The following is a 19,605-nucleotide window of genomic DNA, read 5'->3' on the forward strand; positions in this document are numbered from 1 at the left end:
AGAGCTGTCCATCGACAATTGTGTAGGATCGTGCTCGTCGATGATGCGGCGCGCGAGGACCTCGTCCTCCGGCAACTTCGATCGATGAGGTAGTCCGGGAAAGGTTGTGTCCAAGCCGGAATGGTAGCCAATACCTCTCTAGCCGGAGACACTGCCACTACGGGTTTTCGGGTTAGCGCCCTTCACCGAGGGTATCCGGAGATGCTCTAGGAAAATTCCGGGCGGAATTGGCTTTCTGCCGGATCCGAGCTTGGATAGCATGTACGCATGCTGTGTTATCGTCTCTCTCGACGTACTTGACTTCATATCCGAGGAAGCACTTGGCGATTTCGTCAAGTTCGTCTCTGTAGGCCGCCATGACAGAGTTTCTGGCGTTCCAGGTTCCGACTACTTGTTGTGCCACCAAGTCGGAATCTCCGCAGTATATGATGTGCTTGATCCCGATTTCCTTTGTGATGCGCAGTCCGTGTAGTAGAGCCTCGTATTCTGCCATGTTATTTGTAGCTTCGAAGTGAATCGGCAGAACGTACTGCAGTTCTTCTCCGGTTGGTGACTTCAGGGTAACTCCAGCCCGTGAGCCTTGATTCTGCTTGGATCCATCAAAGTGCATGACCCATGTCTACTGGTTCCGGCTCCGGACTTGCATCCGGAGCTTCGTCCAATCGCAACGAAATCTGCCAAGACTTGGGATTTTACCGCGGTCCTTGGCTTGTAAGCGATGTCGAAGGCGGATAATTCAATGCCCCATTTAGCCGTCCGTCTGTTGCGTCGGCGTTGTTGAGAATTGTTGACGGCGGAGCCTTGCTCACTAGCTGATTCTTGGGTGCTCTTGGAAGTAGTGTCTCGGCTTCAGGCTGCCTAGGAAAACTCCATAAGCTAGCTTCGAAAGTGAGGGTATCTTTGCTTTGACTCCGTCGGCACCTCGCTTATGTAGTAGACAGGTCTTTGGACGTCATATTCATGACCTTCTTCCTTTCGCTCCACCACGATGACGAGGCTGATGACTTTGTTGGTAGCTGCCAGATAAAGGAGCATTGGCTGCGACTCTGCTGGGGCTGCCGGGATAGGTGGGGAGGTAAGTATTTCCTTCAACCCTCGAAGAGCTGCGTCGGCTGCGTCGTCCCGGACAAATTTGTCTGTTTTCTTCAACAACTTGTACGGAGGTAGCGCCTTCTCGCCAAGACGGCTAACAAACCTGCTGATTGCTTGCGACACAACCGGTTAGTCGTTGCACATCTTTGAGACAAGTTGGCCGTTTGATACACGGGATTGCCTTGATCTTTTCCGGGTTAACCTCAATGCCTCTGTGAGAGACTATGAAGCCAAGGAGTTTTCCGGCTGGCACGCCAAAGACGCACTTCAGCGGATTCAACATCATCTTGTACCGACGGAGATTCTCAAAGGTTTATGTGAGGTCGCTGATCAAGTCGGATCCTTTCCGGGTCATGACCGCGATGTCGTCGACGTAGGCGTGCACGTTCCGGCCAATTTGGTCCTTCAGGCATCGCTGCATCGTACGTTGGTAGGTGGCACTGCGTTTTTCAAACCAAAAGGCATAGTAACATAGCGGTAAGTGCCAAACGGGGTAATGAATGAAGTCGCCTTTTGGTCGGATTCCTTCATCCGGATACGATGGTACCGGAATACGCATCAAGAAAACACGAAGTTCCGCCCCGCCGTCGAATCAATGACTTGGTCAATGCGCGGCGAGGGAACGGATCCTTCGGGCAATGTTTGTTCAAGCCGGAGTAATCGATGCACATTCTTAGTATTTCGGTGTTCTTTTTGGGTACAAGGACGGGATTCGCGACCCAATCGGTGTGGATAACTTCTATTACAAAACCTGCTTCTAGTAACTTTGCTAGTTCCATTCCTATGGCGCGGCGCTTCTTATCTCCAAAGCGTCGCATAGCTTGCTTCACCGGTTTAGCCCCGGATTTATGTTGAGGTAGTGCTCGGCGAGTTCCCTAGGTACTCCGGACATGTCGAGAAGGTTGCCATGCGAAGATATCCATGTTAGCGCGGAGGAACTCGACGAGCGCGCTTTCCTATTTGGGGTCCATGTTGGCTCCGATCGAGACTTGCTTGCTAGGGTCATCTTCCTTGAAGCTGACTTTCTTGGTCTCTATCGCGGCCACTGAAGGAGTTTTACGTTCGGAGATCTGCTTCTTGGTGGTTTGCATCTCGGTCGGATCCACCGCGGCCACTGTAGCCTTTCGGCTCTTCTCCGGATATGACGGACTGCGAAGGCGGCTTCGCCCAACTCGCACTCGTGAGCCTTTTTGTAGTCTCCGGTTATGGTGATCATACCATTGGGACCCGGCATCTTGAGCTTGTTGTAGATATAGCACGCTCTTGCGTGGAACTTGTGGTAGGTGGGCCTGCCGAAGATGACGTGGTAGGAGCTCTTGAAGGGCACAACTTCAAACGTGATCTTTTCTTCGCGGAAATTATGAACATCGCCGAAAGCCACGGGAAGTGTGATGCTTGCCGAGGGAGTTCGCCTTCTTACCGGAACCACGCCGTGAAACTCGGTGGTGCTTGTGTTTGAGCTGTTCCTTGGTGAGGTTCATCCGCTCCGAGTCTCCGGGTACATGATGTTCAAGCTGGCTCCGCCATCCATGAGGCACTTGGAGAAGTCATACCCGTCTATGCGGGGACTCACAACCAAGGCGTAGTATTCTTTTGGCACAATGGCGGGATGATCCTCCCTGTCAAATGTGCACGGAACTTCCGACCACGACATGCTGCGGCACGGCCGGAAGCTGTGGCGTTCGGGATCCGGGTAGCTGATTTTGTAGCGCGGACTGTGGGGGTTCCGAGGAAGGTGTGGTAAGCCCCCACGCTCTTTTTCTCGAAGGGGTTGGATTTACTGCGGATCCGGCTTTGGGATCCGGCGAGTTATCATCCTCGTCCATCGCCTCGGAGCTGTCCTCCTCCTTGTCCTTGTTCTTGCCCTTGCCTCCTTTGCCGCGTGGGCGGTGCTTCCGGGCTCGCTTGTATCCTGCCTCCGGGTCGTTCTTTAGGTCGTTGACCCACTTGCAGTTGCGGTTGGTGTGAGTGGACTTCCCCGTAGCCGGATCCAAGTGGGCCAGGCGGGGCATGTCTCTGTACTCCTCGTAGGTTTGCGGGGCGCGGGATCCGCCGGCGGTGACCTCGGTGCCATGCTTGCGACCCCTGCCGGCTCCGCCTCCGCGGCCGCGTCCTCTTCCGCCTCCTGAGCCTCCGCGTTGGAACGCCATGGCGACCATGTCGGATCCGCCACTCTTCTGGTCATCGGGTTTTTGCGTTTGTGGCCGCTGTTGTTACCGTTATCACGGTTCTTCTTTTGTTGGTGCAGGGGGATTGTTGTAGCTGCGATATCACCGCCTGCGTCGTCATCGGCGGCGGTGTGATCACTGGCAATGGAGATCATCTCGTCCAAAGTCAGTTTGTTGGCGTTAGCCAAACATGTAAGCTTATGCCTCAGCAATCCTCCTCTCTGCGGTCCACCAATGAAGGCGTACATGGCGGTGGTGTGGTCGACGTTTTCGCACTCGTTCTGCATGCCAACCATCGTGTGAGGAAGTTTCTTGAGGATTCTCCCTTCTTACGGATACAAGCTTGTAGAGTCGCTTGCCGTGGCGAGGTCTTTTGTAGGTGCCTCTGAAGTGTTTCTCAAAAGCGGTCTTCGGGTCAAACCGGCAAAAGATGGAGTTTTTCTCGAGGTCAGCGAGCCGGATCCGGGCTGGTCCTACAAGGTACAAGCTGGAGCATGCGGCGGGCGATATTAGGGGTTCCTCCGGCGAAGGTTCTTGCATTGTAGTAATCCTCAATCCGGGTATCCGGCCTTTCGGTGCCATCATAATGCTTCGAGGTTTCCGGGTAGCTTGAGGGAGCTCCTTGGCTTTGGTTCCTCTCGAATCATCCTGCCAAAGCACTTCGGTCCGATGTAGTCGGTTACGTATTCGTTGAGGCGTTCCCGCGCGTCGCGCGAGCCGTGACGGGGGGCTGTGAGCGAGAGCGAGATCTCCGGCCACCGCCTCCGCCTCCACCTCCGCCGCCACCGCTAGGTGGTGGTGAGGAGACCTGCGAGGGGGCCGATCCGACCTCCTGCTTCCGCCTACGAGATTCTCCCCGGCCCTCCCGGTGCGCTCCGGCTCCTGTGGCTGCCTTCGCCGTGGCGGCTGGCTGCCACTGGTCGTTCCGGCTCCGGCGGGGCTCCGGGTCGCGCTCCTCATTCCGGCTCCTCCTAGGCTCGGGCTCACGATCATTGTTCTGATTCCGGCGAGGTTCCGGCGTGCGCTCCCTGTTCCGGTTTCCGGAAGGCATCACGATGTCGCGGATAACAATTCCACCATGCCCTTGAGGCCTGGTGTTTCCGGCTGGACTACGGCGACGAGGGGGACGCGGGTAACCATTAGGCGGAGGAGAGGCGTTGCGGTACTTGTCTCGTCCGAGTACATTGCATCCTTTCCCTTTCTCGGATCGACGGTGGCGTCTTTGATGGTACGGGGATCGGATTTGGGTGTTCCACTGGCTTTCCTTACTGCGTTCGAGGATCCGGTTCGCGACTCGTCATCTCGATGGCGATTGTTGTGGGCGTCCTTCGCGCGGTGGAGACGCAATGCTCCGGGTTAGATTCTAACTTGCGCGAAGTATCTGCCTTGCTCTGTTGTTTAACCGCTGAAGCGACGAGCGTGCGCAAGTAGTTGATGTCAACCTCCTCGTCACTTTTCTTCAGAATTTCTGCAGCTTTTGCCAAATTGTCCTTTGGGGTGGCGAGCGGCTGCTGTTCGGCGGGGGTTGCGAAGTTGATCCTGCGGGGAGGGATTGCTTCTCTGACGATTCTATCAGCCTCCGCCTGTGCGTAGGTCATTTTCACCTCCCACTCCTTTCTCATACTCTTGACTTGCTCGAGCGTTGCGGTGACTTCGCGATCCTGCCTTTCAAAGCGATCCATGATCAGTGCAGCTTCTTCCCTCTCATCCAATATAGCGGCTGCGGTGTTGGCAAACTTTTTGGCTGTGGCCAACATCTCCTTTCTAGTGGCCTCTAGAGCCTCCGGATCTGCGGCATCGCCAGGAGTTATTGGCTTGTTGAGGACGTCGACTTTGCGACCAAATCCATGCGTGCTTGTGCAACTATCTCTTCGGGCGACGGGAGGCTCTCAGGAAGGATCCCTACGGGGCCGCTCCCGTGACATCGGAGATCCGTGGTGGGATGGCTGGGGGTCGGATTGAGTGTCTGCCGCTTCGATCCGTCTTCTCCGAGCGCCGCTACGGTTGCAAGTACATGCTTTGGGCTGGACGGAATCGACTTCGGGCTGTTCACCGTATCCGAGTTCCGTCACCTTGCGATCAAACTCTGCGGTGTCCATGGGCTGGGTGTCTCCGGAGATTGGGCTTAGATTTCCCAAGATCGACTCTTCAACCGGAGTTTCGCTTTCTCCGACGGCCTCTTGCTGATCCGGAGCAGCGTTGTTTTCCGGGGCCTCGACCTGCTCGGGACCGGCTCCGGCTCCATGAGGGGCGGTTCCGGCGGTATGGGCCAAGAAGTGTACGAAGTGACACCTTTGCTTCTCTAACACACAGGAGACCCGGGCGGATCTGCATTGGTCTTCCACCGTTACTTCTGCTCGGGGGCGGATTGGGTGGGTTTTGATTTTTCCGGATCTAAGGCGGAATCTTCGCTAGGAAGTTCCGGCGTCTCGGATCGGATCTTCGCGGCTTGCGTCCTGCTCGGCGGCGGTCGCGTCGGCGCTACTTACCGGTGGGTTTCCGTCGGAATCGACGGTTTCCCCGATGAAGATGTGTATGCCGCCAAGCTGGGACGATGGAGAGCTTGACGGGGTCGGTTTTAGCCGGAATCCAACACTCATCCGGAGGGACGATCGGCAGATTTCCGGCGTAAAGGACACGCCCCACGGCGATGGTGTCGTCGTAGCTTCCCATGGCGGAACCCTCCCGGTTCCGGCCTCCGGACGCCGCGAGGCCCCACGGTGGGCGCCAGCGTCGTTGCCTAATCGACGGTACCTCGGAGGAGGGATCCTCACGAGGGGAGAAGAAGTAGGGGCCATAGGGCGGAGTGCACACGGGACGGTGGTACGCGAGTTACCCGGCTTCGGAACACCGCACGATGACGGGGCCTACTGCTGCTTGTCCGGAATTATGCGGGCGCTTTCGCGTTGTTACAATGAGTTGTGGTTGTGCCTCTAGGGCTCCCGGGATCCGGCTTATAAAGGCGCACGGATCTAGGGTTTACATGGAGAGTCCTAGCCGGATTACGGATAGCCTAACTACGGTACAATATCTTGCCGTGCACGTCACGGATCCGCCTTCCATATACGTCGTCTTGGATCCGGGTTCCTCATGGGCCTCCATGGATCCGGGTTACTCCTAATGTCGGTACGGATCCGGCCTGCGATCCTGGGCTGGACTTCTTCCTTCATGATCAACAGCAACTGGGCCGCCCGATGGGCCACATGCCTCATCACCATCTGTGGGCCACCCGGGCTTGCCGGATCTAGGCACTGTCGATGGTACACCCATGAAGTATACCCACAACACTTATCAGTGAGGGTTGGAGCTCGGCGTGTAGTTCTGTCCCTCGGGAGCACATGCTCCCGGATAAACATGAAATTCCAAAATAATGAATTTAGATTAAAAATCTGAAATTGCGCGTACTTGTTTGTGAAAATTTTCATGCCAAAAATCAACATGTTTGTTTTCCTAATGAAAAAGGAAAAGTTTAGTACTCTAAACAAGTAACAAATTTGGCAATCAACTTTATACTTTTTTAGGAGAATTTGGAATAGTTGTGTTTTCTCCATTAAAAATTGCAAACAACCAAGTGGTAAGAAACATATGCATGTCTAATTTTTATTCCATATTGTTCTGACATATATAATTTCTTTGGAGAAATCTGGTATGATGGTGCCCTTCTAGGTAGTGGGATTATTGATTCCCTCCCCACACGACAAGTGTTGCAATGTGAGGAGATCTCACCCCCAACGGTGAACCACACCATAACACTTGTCGCGATGTGAGAGAGCCCTCCCGGTAGGAGGCTCACAATTAAAATTTTCCCTTATATTTGTGGATTTAAATACAAAAAATAAAACATCTTTTAAATCGAGTGTCTTACACGCTTCTTTTTGTGGTTGTGCTAGTTGCATCTAGATATTCAAAATTAGATATCATATTGATATGTTTTGATATATTTTTTCACTGTCTTAAGTGCCTAGGTTGAATTGTCTTCGGCTTTGCTATGCGATGTTTATTGTTCTGCATTGCCATCAGAGCAAGATCATGTGCCCGTGGGAGGAGGCGTGGCGCTGCTCTGCCCAGGGCGTGGAGTGGATAGATGCATGCGTAGCCAATGCAAGACTTTCATGCGACCCATGGAGCGCGACCACGTGCATGCGTGATGGAGCCCACATGCAGGATCATATGCTCTTCTGGGCCTAATTGTATTTCAGGGTTAGAGCCCCGAGCTACATATAGCCTTTTATTTTCAAAATTTAAAAAAATCATAGTTTTAAGTTTCAAAAAAATCTAAAAACAATTCTGGATGTAGACAATGATGAAATCTATAAACGTGCAAAATCTTAATGTGAAATTCTTTGTATTGCAGATTGCACATAAATGACAAAATGTGACAGGTTTATTGTTTTGAAATGTAAACTATTCATTATTTTTAAATCCATACATTTGTCATTTTTGTTTAGCGTAAAGTACTAAGAACTTTTTGCAAGTTTGTAGATTCCATCATTGACTACATTATTCAGGATTTTTTTCAGATTTTTTTGAAACTTTAAAATATGATTTCTAAATTTTTGAGAATAAAGAGCTACATGTAGCTCGGCCTCCAATTTGTTCACTCTCGTTGGAGCCCCTTATACTAAGGGAAATATTCTATCTAGATTGAAATTATGTTGTACTCCTCCGTCCCTAAAATGTAAGGCGTCTAAGAATTGCATCTAAGGATTAGTTAAAAGTCAATATTTTTAAAGCTTGACTAAGTTTATACAAAAAAAATATGAACATTTACAATACTGAATCAATATCAGTAGATTCACCACAAAGTGTATTATCTTAATGTGTCCATTTTATATTATCAATGTAAATATTTTTTTCTAAATATTTAGTCAAAACTAGTAAGATTTAACTTTTAACTAATCCTAGATGTCTAACATTTTGGGGCGGAGGGAGTACATTTTACTCTAATTTTTTTTGTATTATACCACACCACCACACTGGTTCTGTCTAACTCTTCTTTTCTTTTGAAACACGTATGACCGCAGACGGTGAAAATCTAAACATACACATACCACGATGAACGCACGCATCCGAGAGACTAAGTTAAAAAAAAAACTGTTTCGACGGGTCCTAAGATTAACGGAGTAATCACAAACGTCTTTGCTATGGTGGGAAATTCGCCTCCCACCCAAAAAGTATTTTGTCTTTTTCTAATACACCCAATCGTTAAAGCTTAGGTTTAATCTTTAATGGGTTGGAAGGCAATGCCCTTCTAACCATCCAAGGATAAGTTGATCCTCCTGCTTTATCGCTCCTTGGTACGTCGTGATTGTGAGGATTGTTATCACGTCAGGGCTTAGAGATAAGCTGGCGTCCCCTTCCTCCCCTGTGACGTCGTACTCGCACGCAACAGTATGACATGACAGTGAGCGAGGTCCCTGTACCCGGATGGGAAGCCGTGCACATGTAAAATGCATCTTGCTGCCATCAGAAGGCCACGCTAACATGTACCTTATTGGACGGAACCGTGTTACTGACACTACACAAGATATACACACCAGAGATGTCCATTGCAAATAATCACAGTCTTACTACATTTCTAGTCTGTCTAACCTACAGTATATGCATGTGTCACGCTACAGGCTTGTTTTGAGTTCCCCTGCAGGCAGGGCTAACTAGGATGTTGACTTGCTAACAGAGGAATTGGAAGGTCCCGATTAGACTACCTTACCCCGACGTTGACCCGCGCACGTCTCGCCGGCTATCCGAACCGCCGTGTATGGTCACGATCAAGGTTCCTCCTGCGCCGAACAACGCCGGTTGCGGCAGCGGCTCCGTGGCCCCCGTCGCCGACGACGACGACGACGATGATGACTGTGCCTCCGCCTTCCCATTCCCTCGTTGCAGCTCCACGTCGGCCCGGCAGAGAGGACACGTGGATTTGGCGCGCAGCCACGCGTCGACGCACTCCACGTGGAACGCGTGCCCGCAGTTGGGCAGCTCCCGCACCTTGTCTCCGTCCGCGAGCTCCGACAGGCACACCGCACAGTCAGCTCCCCCGGCACCGGTGCCGGCGGCGACAGTCTCCTTCCGGTACGATGTCACCGGCAGCGCGGAGAGCGCGGACGCGTCCAGCCCGCGCCGGCTGCTGCCGATCCCGCTGATGGACCGCAGGATGCCGGCGGCGAGGCCGCCGCCGCGGCGGGCACGGCCTCCGCCCGCCCGCCACTGCAGGGCGTGCACCAGGATGCGGAGGACGACGAAGACGACGGTGAGCGCGAAGAGGATGACGGCGGTGGTCAGCAGGATGCGCCCGCTGAAGCTGTACTGCTGCCGCCCGTACGTGTCCGGGGCGCCGTTCGACGACGGTGGCGGGTTCCCCGACATGGCAAGGATCAACCGGTAAGATTAAGCTTCCTGCCCTGCGCTACGGAATCAGGACCCAAGCTAAGGAGGAAGAGAGAAAAGTAGCTCAAATTTATTAGAGGTCGTGTACTCCGCATGGCTTATCCGTGAGCTTGTAGCTTGGGTTACACGGTGGTGCTTAGGTCAACGCGGGTGGTGTCAATGTCAGTGCCATGAACTGTGCGGACTTGTGGGGTGACGACAACTATTGCAACTCACATGATCATTCCTCGTGGCGCCAAAATGGGGTGTTGCTTGGACTTCGGGCGGCTTCGGAAGATTGTGGATTTGATCAGCAAGGTTTGAGTACGTTTTTCTTAAGTTACCTGAGCTTTCAGTAGACGTGACTTGGCTGTCATGTGAATTTGTAAGTTGAATTGCAAGACCCAGGAAGCTTCGAGGAACCAAGCCAACAAGCTGAAAACGTTGACTTTAGAAACCAGACGCGTTTGAACTTTGGCCATGGAAATTTCCCTCAAGATTTTACTGGGAATAAACAGCATCTCATTAATTTTCATACTCCGTAAGAATTTTCCATGCATCAAGGGAATATGTTCACGGTTTCCGCCAAAAACAAGGCATAAATAAAATTATTTGAGAACGATCTTCATAACTAGCTTTATCACCACTACTAATAAAAGCTCCAGAGGGGCTGATCCAACAGATCCTGGCCATTAAAACCTGAAATCTAACATTGGCATTGCTCCCGTGTTTGACGGCACAACGTTGTCCGCGGTCTATCACATGGTGTGTTTTCCTTAAAAAAATATGGCATCGTGCCACCATCGTGGGTTCCTCTGCTCAACCGCCACGGCGCCATGAGCCAACGGCTCTCCCAAGGGCACGCCGCCACGACTCTCTCCTCCAATTGCCCACATCTCACCGACATGAATCTCTCCTGCTCTTGCCTGCATCGCCGTGTTGCCTTTGTCCACACTCCACAGCGCTGCCTGCCTTCTTCCCATAACGCCAGACACCCTGCTGCACCGCCGGCCCACGCGCCTCCTCCGCTATGTCACGCCATCCCGCCGGCCGTCGGCCCTGCCTTTCATCGCCGCCCTTCCCCTGGTTGACCACATCATTCTCCTAGACGACAGTGTCCCACCACCGCTGTTCCCCCGGTCGTTCATCTCCGCCACCGGCGCCACCGGAGTGCCCCACGGATTCAGTTTTTGCAACTTCGCCAATTTCAGATCCATCCCTGAATACGCCGCAAAAAATCATTTGATTGTTCATTTCCCTTTCATTAATTGCAAATCCAACTCTGAAAGTGGAGGAACCGCACTATTGCAAGCACCGGATTGCTACTGTTTTTCTTTTCATCCCTTTTGTATAGTGTTGTTTGGTGAGATGTCTTTTCCCTGGTAGATTAGATACGTCGACAATTTCTGATAAGTTAAAATGGTTCTGGGTGAAGTAAAGAGTCAGAAACATCCATGTTCCATTGGATTCGTGAATTAACTTCGAAGTTGAGTGGATGTCAACATGGTGTAAAGTTGTACTGCTATCTCCTGCATATGCCGATCCTTTTTGTGAATAGGGATGCCTTGGTATATCTTGCAGGCAAAGAGTTTTTCTGAAGAAACTACAATAATAATTAAGATATCTTGCCGTGTTCAATTCAGAATTTGTTTCCTCTAGACAAGAGAAGTGCCCCAATTGTCGGGTCCATCTAGGAGCAACAGTCAATTGATTTGGCTCCCTGATACCCTAAAAGCTTTGAAAGTTGAAAGCAATTCAACTGCTATGTCACTTATATCATTTTTGTTTTGTTGATTATTATGCAGATTCTAAGTGGTCGTTGAAGAGCTGGAACTCTGTTACTGGTAGTCTGCATTTTAAATCATCTAGAAGCAAAGGTCTGCATTCTTTGAACTGAGATATTGTGAAACTAAATATTAAGTTGAAAGCAATTCAACTGATATGTTATTTCTCACATACCGGTTCTTCATTTTGTTGATTATGAAGATTCTAAATGGTCATGGAAGAGCGACGCGGACGTTTGGAACCCGTCTACGCGCGAGGTCGAAATCGCATGCGTAGAGGTTTACTATGAGATTAGCACCTAATATAGCGTGTAATAAATACGTAGGATTTACTTGTTTTATATGAGCCGGATACATAAGGAAATACTACTTCGCTGTGTTGTACACACATAAGTCAATGCCTGTACGGGGCACAGGGCACGGCGTGGACACTGGACATCATAACTCATCTGTTAAGCACAACAGTTTGAGGTTGGTCTTTAAATTTTTTCCTGTAGTTACCACAAATTATTCTACTAGTAGGACAAATTCTTTGACGAGTCTCTTGGTACGTCAATGATTGATGAGCCCATGGTACATGAATGATTAAATAGAAAAAAACCTCCTGACATATCAAGCTAGATTATTTCCATAACCACAAATTTAGCAAACACACATAGCCTTACTAGTTTATTGACATAAGTGATTTGTAAGAAAGAAAAGTGATTTTATACTAGTTGAAATGGAATATTTTATACTAATGGTTCCTGATTATAACAATAATTTTGCAAAATTATTTTTTAATATGTGGAAAGGCGGTTGGAAGTTGTCACAATTATCAACGCCGAAGAGATAGTCAAAATCATCAACTGTGAAACAAAGTTTTAATCACTTTTTTTTATATAAATGGTGTAGATAGAAAACAAGTTATGAATTAAATGGTTTGCACTAAATGGTGCAGATAGTCAAAATTAAGATTTTTTACTATTCTAAATTGAACATTTTGTATTAATGGTGTGGATAGTCAAAAATGTGATTTCAAAATTGAGCATATTCTGTTAACGATGCAGATAGTCAAAAATTGTAATTTTGTCCTAATTAATCTAAATTGAACATTTTTTTACTAATGGTGCAGATACTGAAAATGTGACACTATTATTTTTTCTTAGGATTAAACTAGGAGAGGTGTCAACACCTGCAGTATGAACTATTATTTTTTCTATCTTTGAACACTATTATTTTCAATGGTGTATTAGTGCATTATTTTCTTGAGATTAATTTAGTAGTGTTGTCGACGCCCGCAACATGAAAATGTAATTGTAGTACTACTAGGTTTTACTAGTCAGCGAATTAGAGAGTTGAGGCCTAGAGAGGATTAATTGGCCGTGTTAATGCAGCATGGGGTTCACTAAATGGCCCTGCAATCCCATAAATGCCCCTGTTACCAATAAGTGTCCCTGCTGCCAATAAATGTCCAGTATATGCTTCAAATGTAAAAAACGAAAATACGCACACTATACCAAATGGGAATACACAAGTTGTCAGGCATGTGTTGCTCTCTGATTGGTGCCATTTCATCCTCGCGCGGAGACGGGTTCCATTAGCTATTTTCGCATGGAAGAGCTGCAAGTTTGTTATTGTTAGTCTGCCGCCGCCGGCTCCCTGCATGCAAAGCCCCCTCCCTTCACGGCGCCACAGCGAATCAGGCCACCGCTGGTGTCCTGCACGTGAAGCCACCGCCTGGCACGCTGCCACACGGAACCCTTCCCGCCGCCGCCGCGGAGGACGTTGCCCAGCACGCAGTCACGGGTCTCCGCCTGCGCTCCAACCGCCCTGCACAAGAAGCCACCACCATCGCCTGAACCTAGCTCTGGACGTCCCTCTTCTACATTGCATCTTTTTAGTCTGCAAGTACACTCGATTTTCAGGTTTGCTAATTAATACTTGGTTTTGACCAGCAAACAATGAATAAATAGTTCCAATTGGTTGAAAATATTATTTAGGTTTGCTAATTCAGTACATGGTTTTGATCATTAACCTATACGCATGTTGGCACACAATATTTGTTTTAATAGATCGATGGTCTGGGCATGCAGAGATGCTAACTCTTGGTTCTCATGGACTCATGGTTATCATCACCTCAATTATTGGATCAGGTTGGGCAAACAGGACGAAGTGTCATGTATGCATTTTTTAGCATTATGTTACTGAAAAGATGCCAGTGAATAAAAATGAACGGAACTGCGATCCAGTTTGAACTAAAGTGACAGACACTTATTATGGATCGGTGGGAGTAATATTTATAGGGACATTAGGAGTCTGTAAGTTCACATTTTCCTTCACGGAAATTCTCTGCTTTGAGTGATAGTCAAATTCCCGACTTCAGATCTTTTTACGCATTTTGCATCCATCAGATTGGAATTGTTTTAACCTAAAGAAGATTCCAAATGTGATGTTCATGTGTTTCATCAGTAAGCACCTACCAGAAATATTTGTTTTCAGATTTGTGTCTACATATGATGAAAAAAATCAGGTTCAATCTTACCCATCAATGTGTCATTGATATGCAAAAAATGTGTGTATAGCAGAGACTAATATATTGCTTTTTTATAATGCATTTACCCCTCTGCATATCATATTTTTAAAATAGCTATTTGCAACTAACTTAATTAGATTTGGCAATGAAGCTTGTCTTGAAGTAATCATCAATTTCTTTGTATATTCGTCACTGATTTATGGAGAATGGAGACATCGGAAATTGTTGGCTACACTTGAATATGTAGTTGCTTAAAGATTTCTTATAGCCCTTCCCAATTTTAGTTTGTTCTCTCATACAAGAGCAGACCTATAGAAACTATCAGTTTGCGCACTGTCCTCTTTCGATGAATAATTGTTTGATCTATTTTACTAGAGTTGAACTGTATCAAATCTCACAATTGTGTAGCTCCCTTTTTTTGTCCCTGCTATTGTACACAATAATTTGAGTTGAGGAATGGTTACGATTTTGTTGATAGTGCTAGATTTTTTAAAAAAGGTTTAGAGATATAGAAGAATCATGTACTCTTTTATTCATAATTAATTATAATATTTCCTAAATGCTAATGTTCATTTGAATGATCACTATAGCATCTTATATTTTCCTGCCAGCAAAGGAGGTATTATGTATACCTGTGAGTAGCAGCCAGAAAATACCAATTTCAGCAATTTGCAAGAGGTAAGTTCACTACTATACTGGAGTATGACTTTCGCTGTTTGATATATGAATGGTATCATGCGATCTTGATGTTATCCACAAAATTACTACTGTTGTACTAAATTACTACATGTTTGAATTGATGTAATGTATATGGACCTAAGATTTTAATTGTATCAAGTTTGCACCGACAGGTAAAGACCATATAAGGACGGTGATATGCAGCTAAATCCTACTCCATACTCTGCCAAGACTCATATCCGACCAATCAAGAAGGTAGCAGCTTCTGGTTTCTTCATTGCTTCATGTATGCTCTAGCGTGTGTCCAACTTCGATGAGGACCATTCTGACTCTAATATAGTTCAGTTATTTGCCTTCTTCATAGACTTGCTCATCACTGGTGTTTAATCAATTAACCATTTTTATCTTTGGTGTATATGTATGTGAGAGCTCTTAAAGTCACATTTGTGCAGTGTATACAAGTTCAGACGTGGCTCTCTTATTATTTTTTTACTTCTGTAACGATGGCACCAACGTGGAGGATGAGTGGGCCGACAAAGTGAAGGAAAACGGTCGTCGAGGTTTACTGTCAGGAGTGCCCCATTTACTACGAGATGCTCAAGACTCGAGAGTGGCCTCACCGCGTTGCCAAGGTGATACTACATAGTTACGTTTTTTTTTTGCTTTGCATTGTCGCTGAAGTAGTGAAATTTATGATAACACCGCTGATGACTGCTTGATGATGCTAAAACAATTTGGTCTATTCTGGTTTGATGCTTTGAAGGAAAATGGAAACTCCTGTTGTTTCAGTTCATATGGTGCAAATTAAAATGATTTGCACAGACTGTGTGTATTTATTTTTCTCTCATGATACAAAATACAAGATTAAGGTGAAGTCATTGTGCAATTTGTTGCTGCTGGCAAAACTGTGCTTTTGGATGTTTGTTGTAATAAAAGGAACTATGCGATTGGGTGCTATATTGTTCTCTTTAAGAATTTTTACATGAGAAAATAGTAGAATCAATCAATTAAGAGCGAAAATTTTAAATATAGAGTGGTGCAATGGAAGGGGATTTATTTAGTTGTGTCACTCCCAGGCTATCAACTCGTAAGTGCATGTTGGTCTTGTTGACCAAGGATTATCCTTAGAGCTTTGATGAAATGTCATGTTTGAAAAACTTGCTATATAATACATACTAATACAACATGTACAGCAACCATATGTCTGTATTGGCCAATTTGGGTCATTCCCTGGCTTCAACATGGAAATTTGTCATTTTTTTGGCATCAGAAATGTGTCATATTTAGCTATGTTGTTTCGCATATGTCACATTTTAATTTTATATTTACTTGCATTGCACGTACAAACTTACTAGTTAATATCAAATAAGCATCGTAAAAATGAGTTTGCTCGAAAGGAAGCTAGGGACTTCATTGATCCACTTAACAGATTTTTGTTACGGAAGCAAATATTCTGCATTGTTAACTGACTCAAATTTAATACAAAGTTGTACTAAATCTGAGTCAATTAAAAGAGACTGAAAGAAGTATGTGAATGCTTGTAATCGACGTCTGAAATTACGAACTTTTATTACACAATCCGCATACATTACGAGAACTTCATTCCACTATTGAGATGAGACTGGATCCGTAATACAGTGTATATCTACTAGTTGATCTCTGATCGTCTGGACAACCAGTTCAGTCTGCCTTCATATAAACACTCGATTCTACGAAAGGTGATTGTATGCTAAACCCAACATTAAGAGTTCCCTTGATAAATTGGACCAGTGCACATCAGATGGGGTTGCCAAGAATTTACAAGCTTTGTTTAAGGGCATCTCCAATGGAGTGATGCATATCAAACGTTTAAAGTGGTCGCGCGTTGTCTGTTTGTGTCGGATCGCGGATACGAAAATGGTCGTTTTTGATCGAGCGTCTGTTTGCGCCTGGGGTGCTCCCAGCGCGCCGACGCATAAATATTTTCACCTATTTTTTTTTCCTTTTTTATTTAACCATAGAAAGAAACATTACACAAATTACTACATAGTTTGGAACATGGTTTAAAAATTGTAAAATAAAAAACCCTAACTAGTGTTGGACTCGAGGGTTTCCTTCTTTTGCTGTCAAGAAAAAACACTCTCGTATACCCAATCGTCCAAACTAGAAAATCCAGTTGGCTTCTGTGTGCCTATGTTCTTAGAGCAACTCTAACAGAGCCTGTAAACGGGCTGAAACCGAAAAAGTCCGGCGGCTTTACGGGTTCAGGCCGAAAGTGGACCAGAACGGAGCCCGAACTCACGGTCTGGCCCGTAAAACAAATTCGAGGGCCCTAGAAACTCGGTGGCCGCCCCGTATTAAAAGGGCCGTGGAGGGGAGTTCGGTTTCCAAACCCTACTCCCCTCCGCCGCTACCACTTCCTCCGCCGTTGATCCCCCTCCTCTCCGGCGAGCAATTCTGACGCCGCTCCGCCGCTGCCGCCACCACTCCTCCGTCTGCAATGGGTCGCGCAAGACGCGAAGGTAGAGGAGGGGGCCGGATCGGCGGCGGGAAGCCACCTCGGCGTCCGCAGGGTATACGGTCGGAGGCGGACCGCGCGAGGCGGGTGCGCTCCAATTGGAAGCGTGCGGCATGGAAGTGGCTGCGTGCTTTCGCGCGTCGGGCAGCGCGCGAGGAAGTGCCCCCCCCCCGCCGGCTCGTGCAGCCCGCCGCTGCTGGCGCTTCCCCCCGCGTGGCGACGGCGACAATGACGACGATGCAGACGGGCCGCCACTCATCTGCGGGAGCTTGGCGGAGGCGGCGGCGTTCGAGGTGGCCGCGCTTGTCGTCGCGTAGGAGTCACCGGCGTGAAAAAACCCTCCGCCGCCGCAAGAACTCCCCGGTGATAATCCGGGGCCTAATCTAGTAGTTTAGGTATCAAATTACCGAATGTAGCTCGATCGATCTGCCCGTATTTTGGCTAGTTATATGTAAATTATTGACGAATGTAGCTCGATCGGAGCAAGGATGGGTTCAATTTCGCAATATCATCGCAGCACATTTTGCCGCGATGTTTGATTTTCGGTTTTCAATTCGCAAGTTCGATTTCTAATCTGCACCGTCACTAAAACCATCTAAACTGAACAATTTAGAAGACCGAACTCTGCGTTTTCGGTTCGAAGGAATACGGGCTCTGCTAGAGATGCTCTTAGATGTCCAGGAACAATATCCAGAAACATACACTAGTGGCTTCAATTGGCCGGTGACCATCTTCGCTGCAAAGAAAGAACACTCGAACAACACTAGCTGTCGGTGTCCTCGCTGGACTCATCCGTGTGGTAGTGTATCATGTGTATGCAGCAGAATATCTTGTCAAACACCTTGACGATCATCTCGTCGTCATCTTCCTAGAGGAAGGTGAGTACGTAGCCCGCCTCGAGGTTGTAGGCGCGGGCGAACTTATCCCACTCGGTGTCCAGGTACATCTTGCCCTGCCCGTTGAACAAAACCTCCACAGACCACCGGCAAAACCCGCATCTGGCCTCCTGCAGCTGCAACTTGACCAGCTCGGTGCCGTCAACGAACTCGGCAAACTTGTTCGACAGCCTCTTGATATCGAGGGGGTCCTCGTTGATGCGAAGGATAAACTCGAAGCACCTTGCCTCCTGCGAAGACGATGATGGCGCAGGCGACTGCCAGCGGCGGGGTGATGTTGCTCCAGCACGGCGGCCTCGGCCGTGGCGACCGCTGCCTTGACCGGCTCCCCGACCAGCTGGACCGGCCATGGATTCCCTCACGTGTTTATAGGGGCGGGCGGCGCTACGGTGGAGGTTGTGGCGGCTAGGGTTTCTGTGGAGGAGATGATGAGGCAGCCGAGCGCGCGCCCTTCTTTATATACGCCGGAGGAAGCCGAGGGGTGCGGCACGCCTGGCATCACCATAACTTCGTTGGCATAGGAGGTCGGCGGCCGCTCGCCATGCGAGGCGTCGCCATTAACGTGGCGCAGACTGTCGAAGCGATGGCTCGTTGCCAGTACTGGCGCTCCTAATAAGGCACATCGGCACAGGTCGCTGCCATGCGGGCCGTGGGAGAAGCGAGCGGACACTTGGTGCGACCGCACAACGTCCACCGAGACGCATTCGAGGCGCATATTTGGGCCGCATTTGCATCTCCGCGAACAGCTCGATCACTATGCGTTGGGGCCATGGGCCTTGGTACAAGCGCATTTTTCAACCGCACGGTCGCAACCGGTCGCTCCGCGTCTGCTTGCGTCGCCCCGTTGGAGATGCCCTAATGCGAACAAGATGTATGAGCGTGTCAAACATAGGTTTTGCATGCCTCGAACAACTAAAACTTTTCCCACTCATCACAGTGAGCCTATCTAATGTTTAAAAAATATGTTTCTAAGTGTACCCTTAAGCATAGATTAGAGCGAAGTGGAGCCCTTCTGCTTAGCTTTTAGCCTGAGCGAAAGGAAAAGCGAGGCGGAGCTGCGGAGGCAGGCTCTCACGTGGCGTTGAGGCAGAAGCAAGAGGATTAGTGTTAGGAATCTCGTACTCATCTAATGCCACTCCCGTGTCGAGGCATAAGCAAGAGGCGACACCGTTGGAGCTCCTCCCCACCGCTAGTCAAGCTCCTCTTCCGCGCCACCCTCTAGATCTTCCTCAAGGCCGCCTGGATAGGGACCCCTTCCTCCAGCAGCTCGTTTCCCTCGTCCTCTTCATGTCCAGATCGAGAGGATCAAAGTGAGATAGGCGGCATGCATGAGTGGCGGCTACAACCTAGGCGACCGAGAAGTAGGAGGGGATCGATTTATTGAGGTTATTAGGCTTCTTGGAGGGGATAAATGTGTTTGGCTACGACCTAGGAAGCATAATGTTTCTTGTTGGGCGTCTAGTGGGACCGAAACAACACAGAACACACGATATTATTTAATATTTCTTATTTTAGGCTATGTCTGTTTTGCCATGCATGCTCAAGCAGAGCGCTTTTTGAAACCTTGCTTACTCGACGCTGTTGAATATTTCGACGAGTGAGTAAGATG

At 48.4% G+C, this 19,605-nt stretch overlaps 1 protein-coding gene across 1 annotated transcript; it reads right to left on the reverse strand.

Moving 5' to 3' along the window:
• Positions 1-8,823: 8,823 nt before the first annotated feature.
• Positions 8,824-9,626, reverse strand: LOC124659503 (E3 ubiquitin-protein ligase EL5-like). The gene has a single exon (XM_047197374.1). It carries the CDS (start codon positions 9,624-9,626, stop codon positions 8,967-8,969), a length of 660 nt encoding a protein of 219 aa, XP_047053330.1. The 3' UTR covers positions 8,824-8,966.
• Positions 9,627-19,605: the final 9,979 nt, after the last annotated feature.

The sequence above is a fragment of the Lolium rigidum genome, chromosome 6 (assembly GCF_022539505.1).
Source record: "Lolium rigidum isolate FL_2022 chromosome 6, APGP_CSIRO_Lrig_0.1, whole genome shotgun sequence".
NCBI classification, from domain to species: domain Eukaryota; kingdom Viridiplantae; phylum Streptophyta; class Magnoliopsida; order Poales; family Poaceae; genus Lolium; species Lolium rigidum.

What these genes read in the sequence shown, in the direction of transcription:
- LOC124659503 (XM_047197374.1), bottom strand. Translation starts at nt 9,626, where the DNA reads ATGTCGGGGAACCCGCCACCGTCGTCGAACGGCGCCCCGGACACGTAC.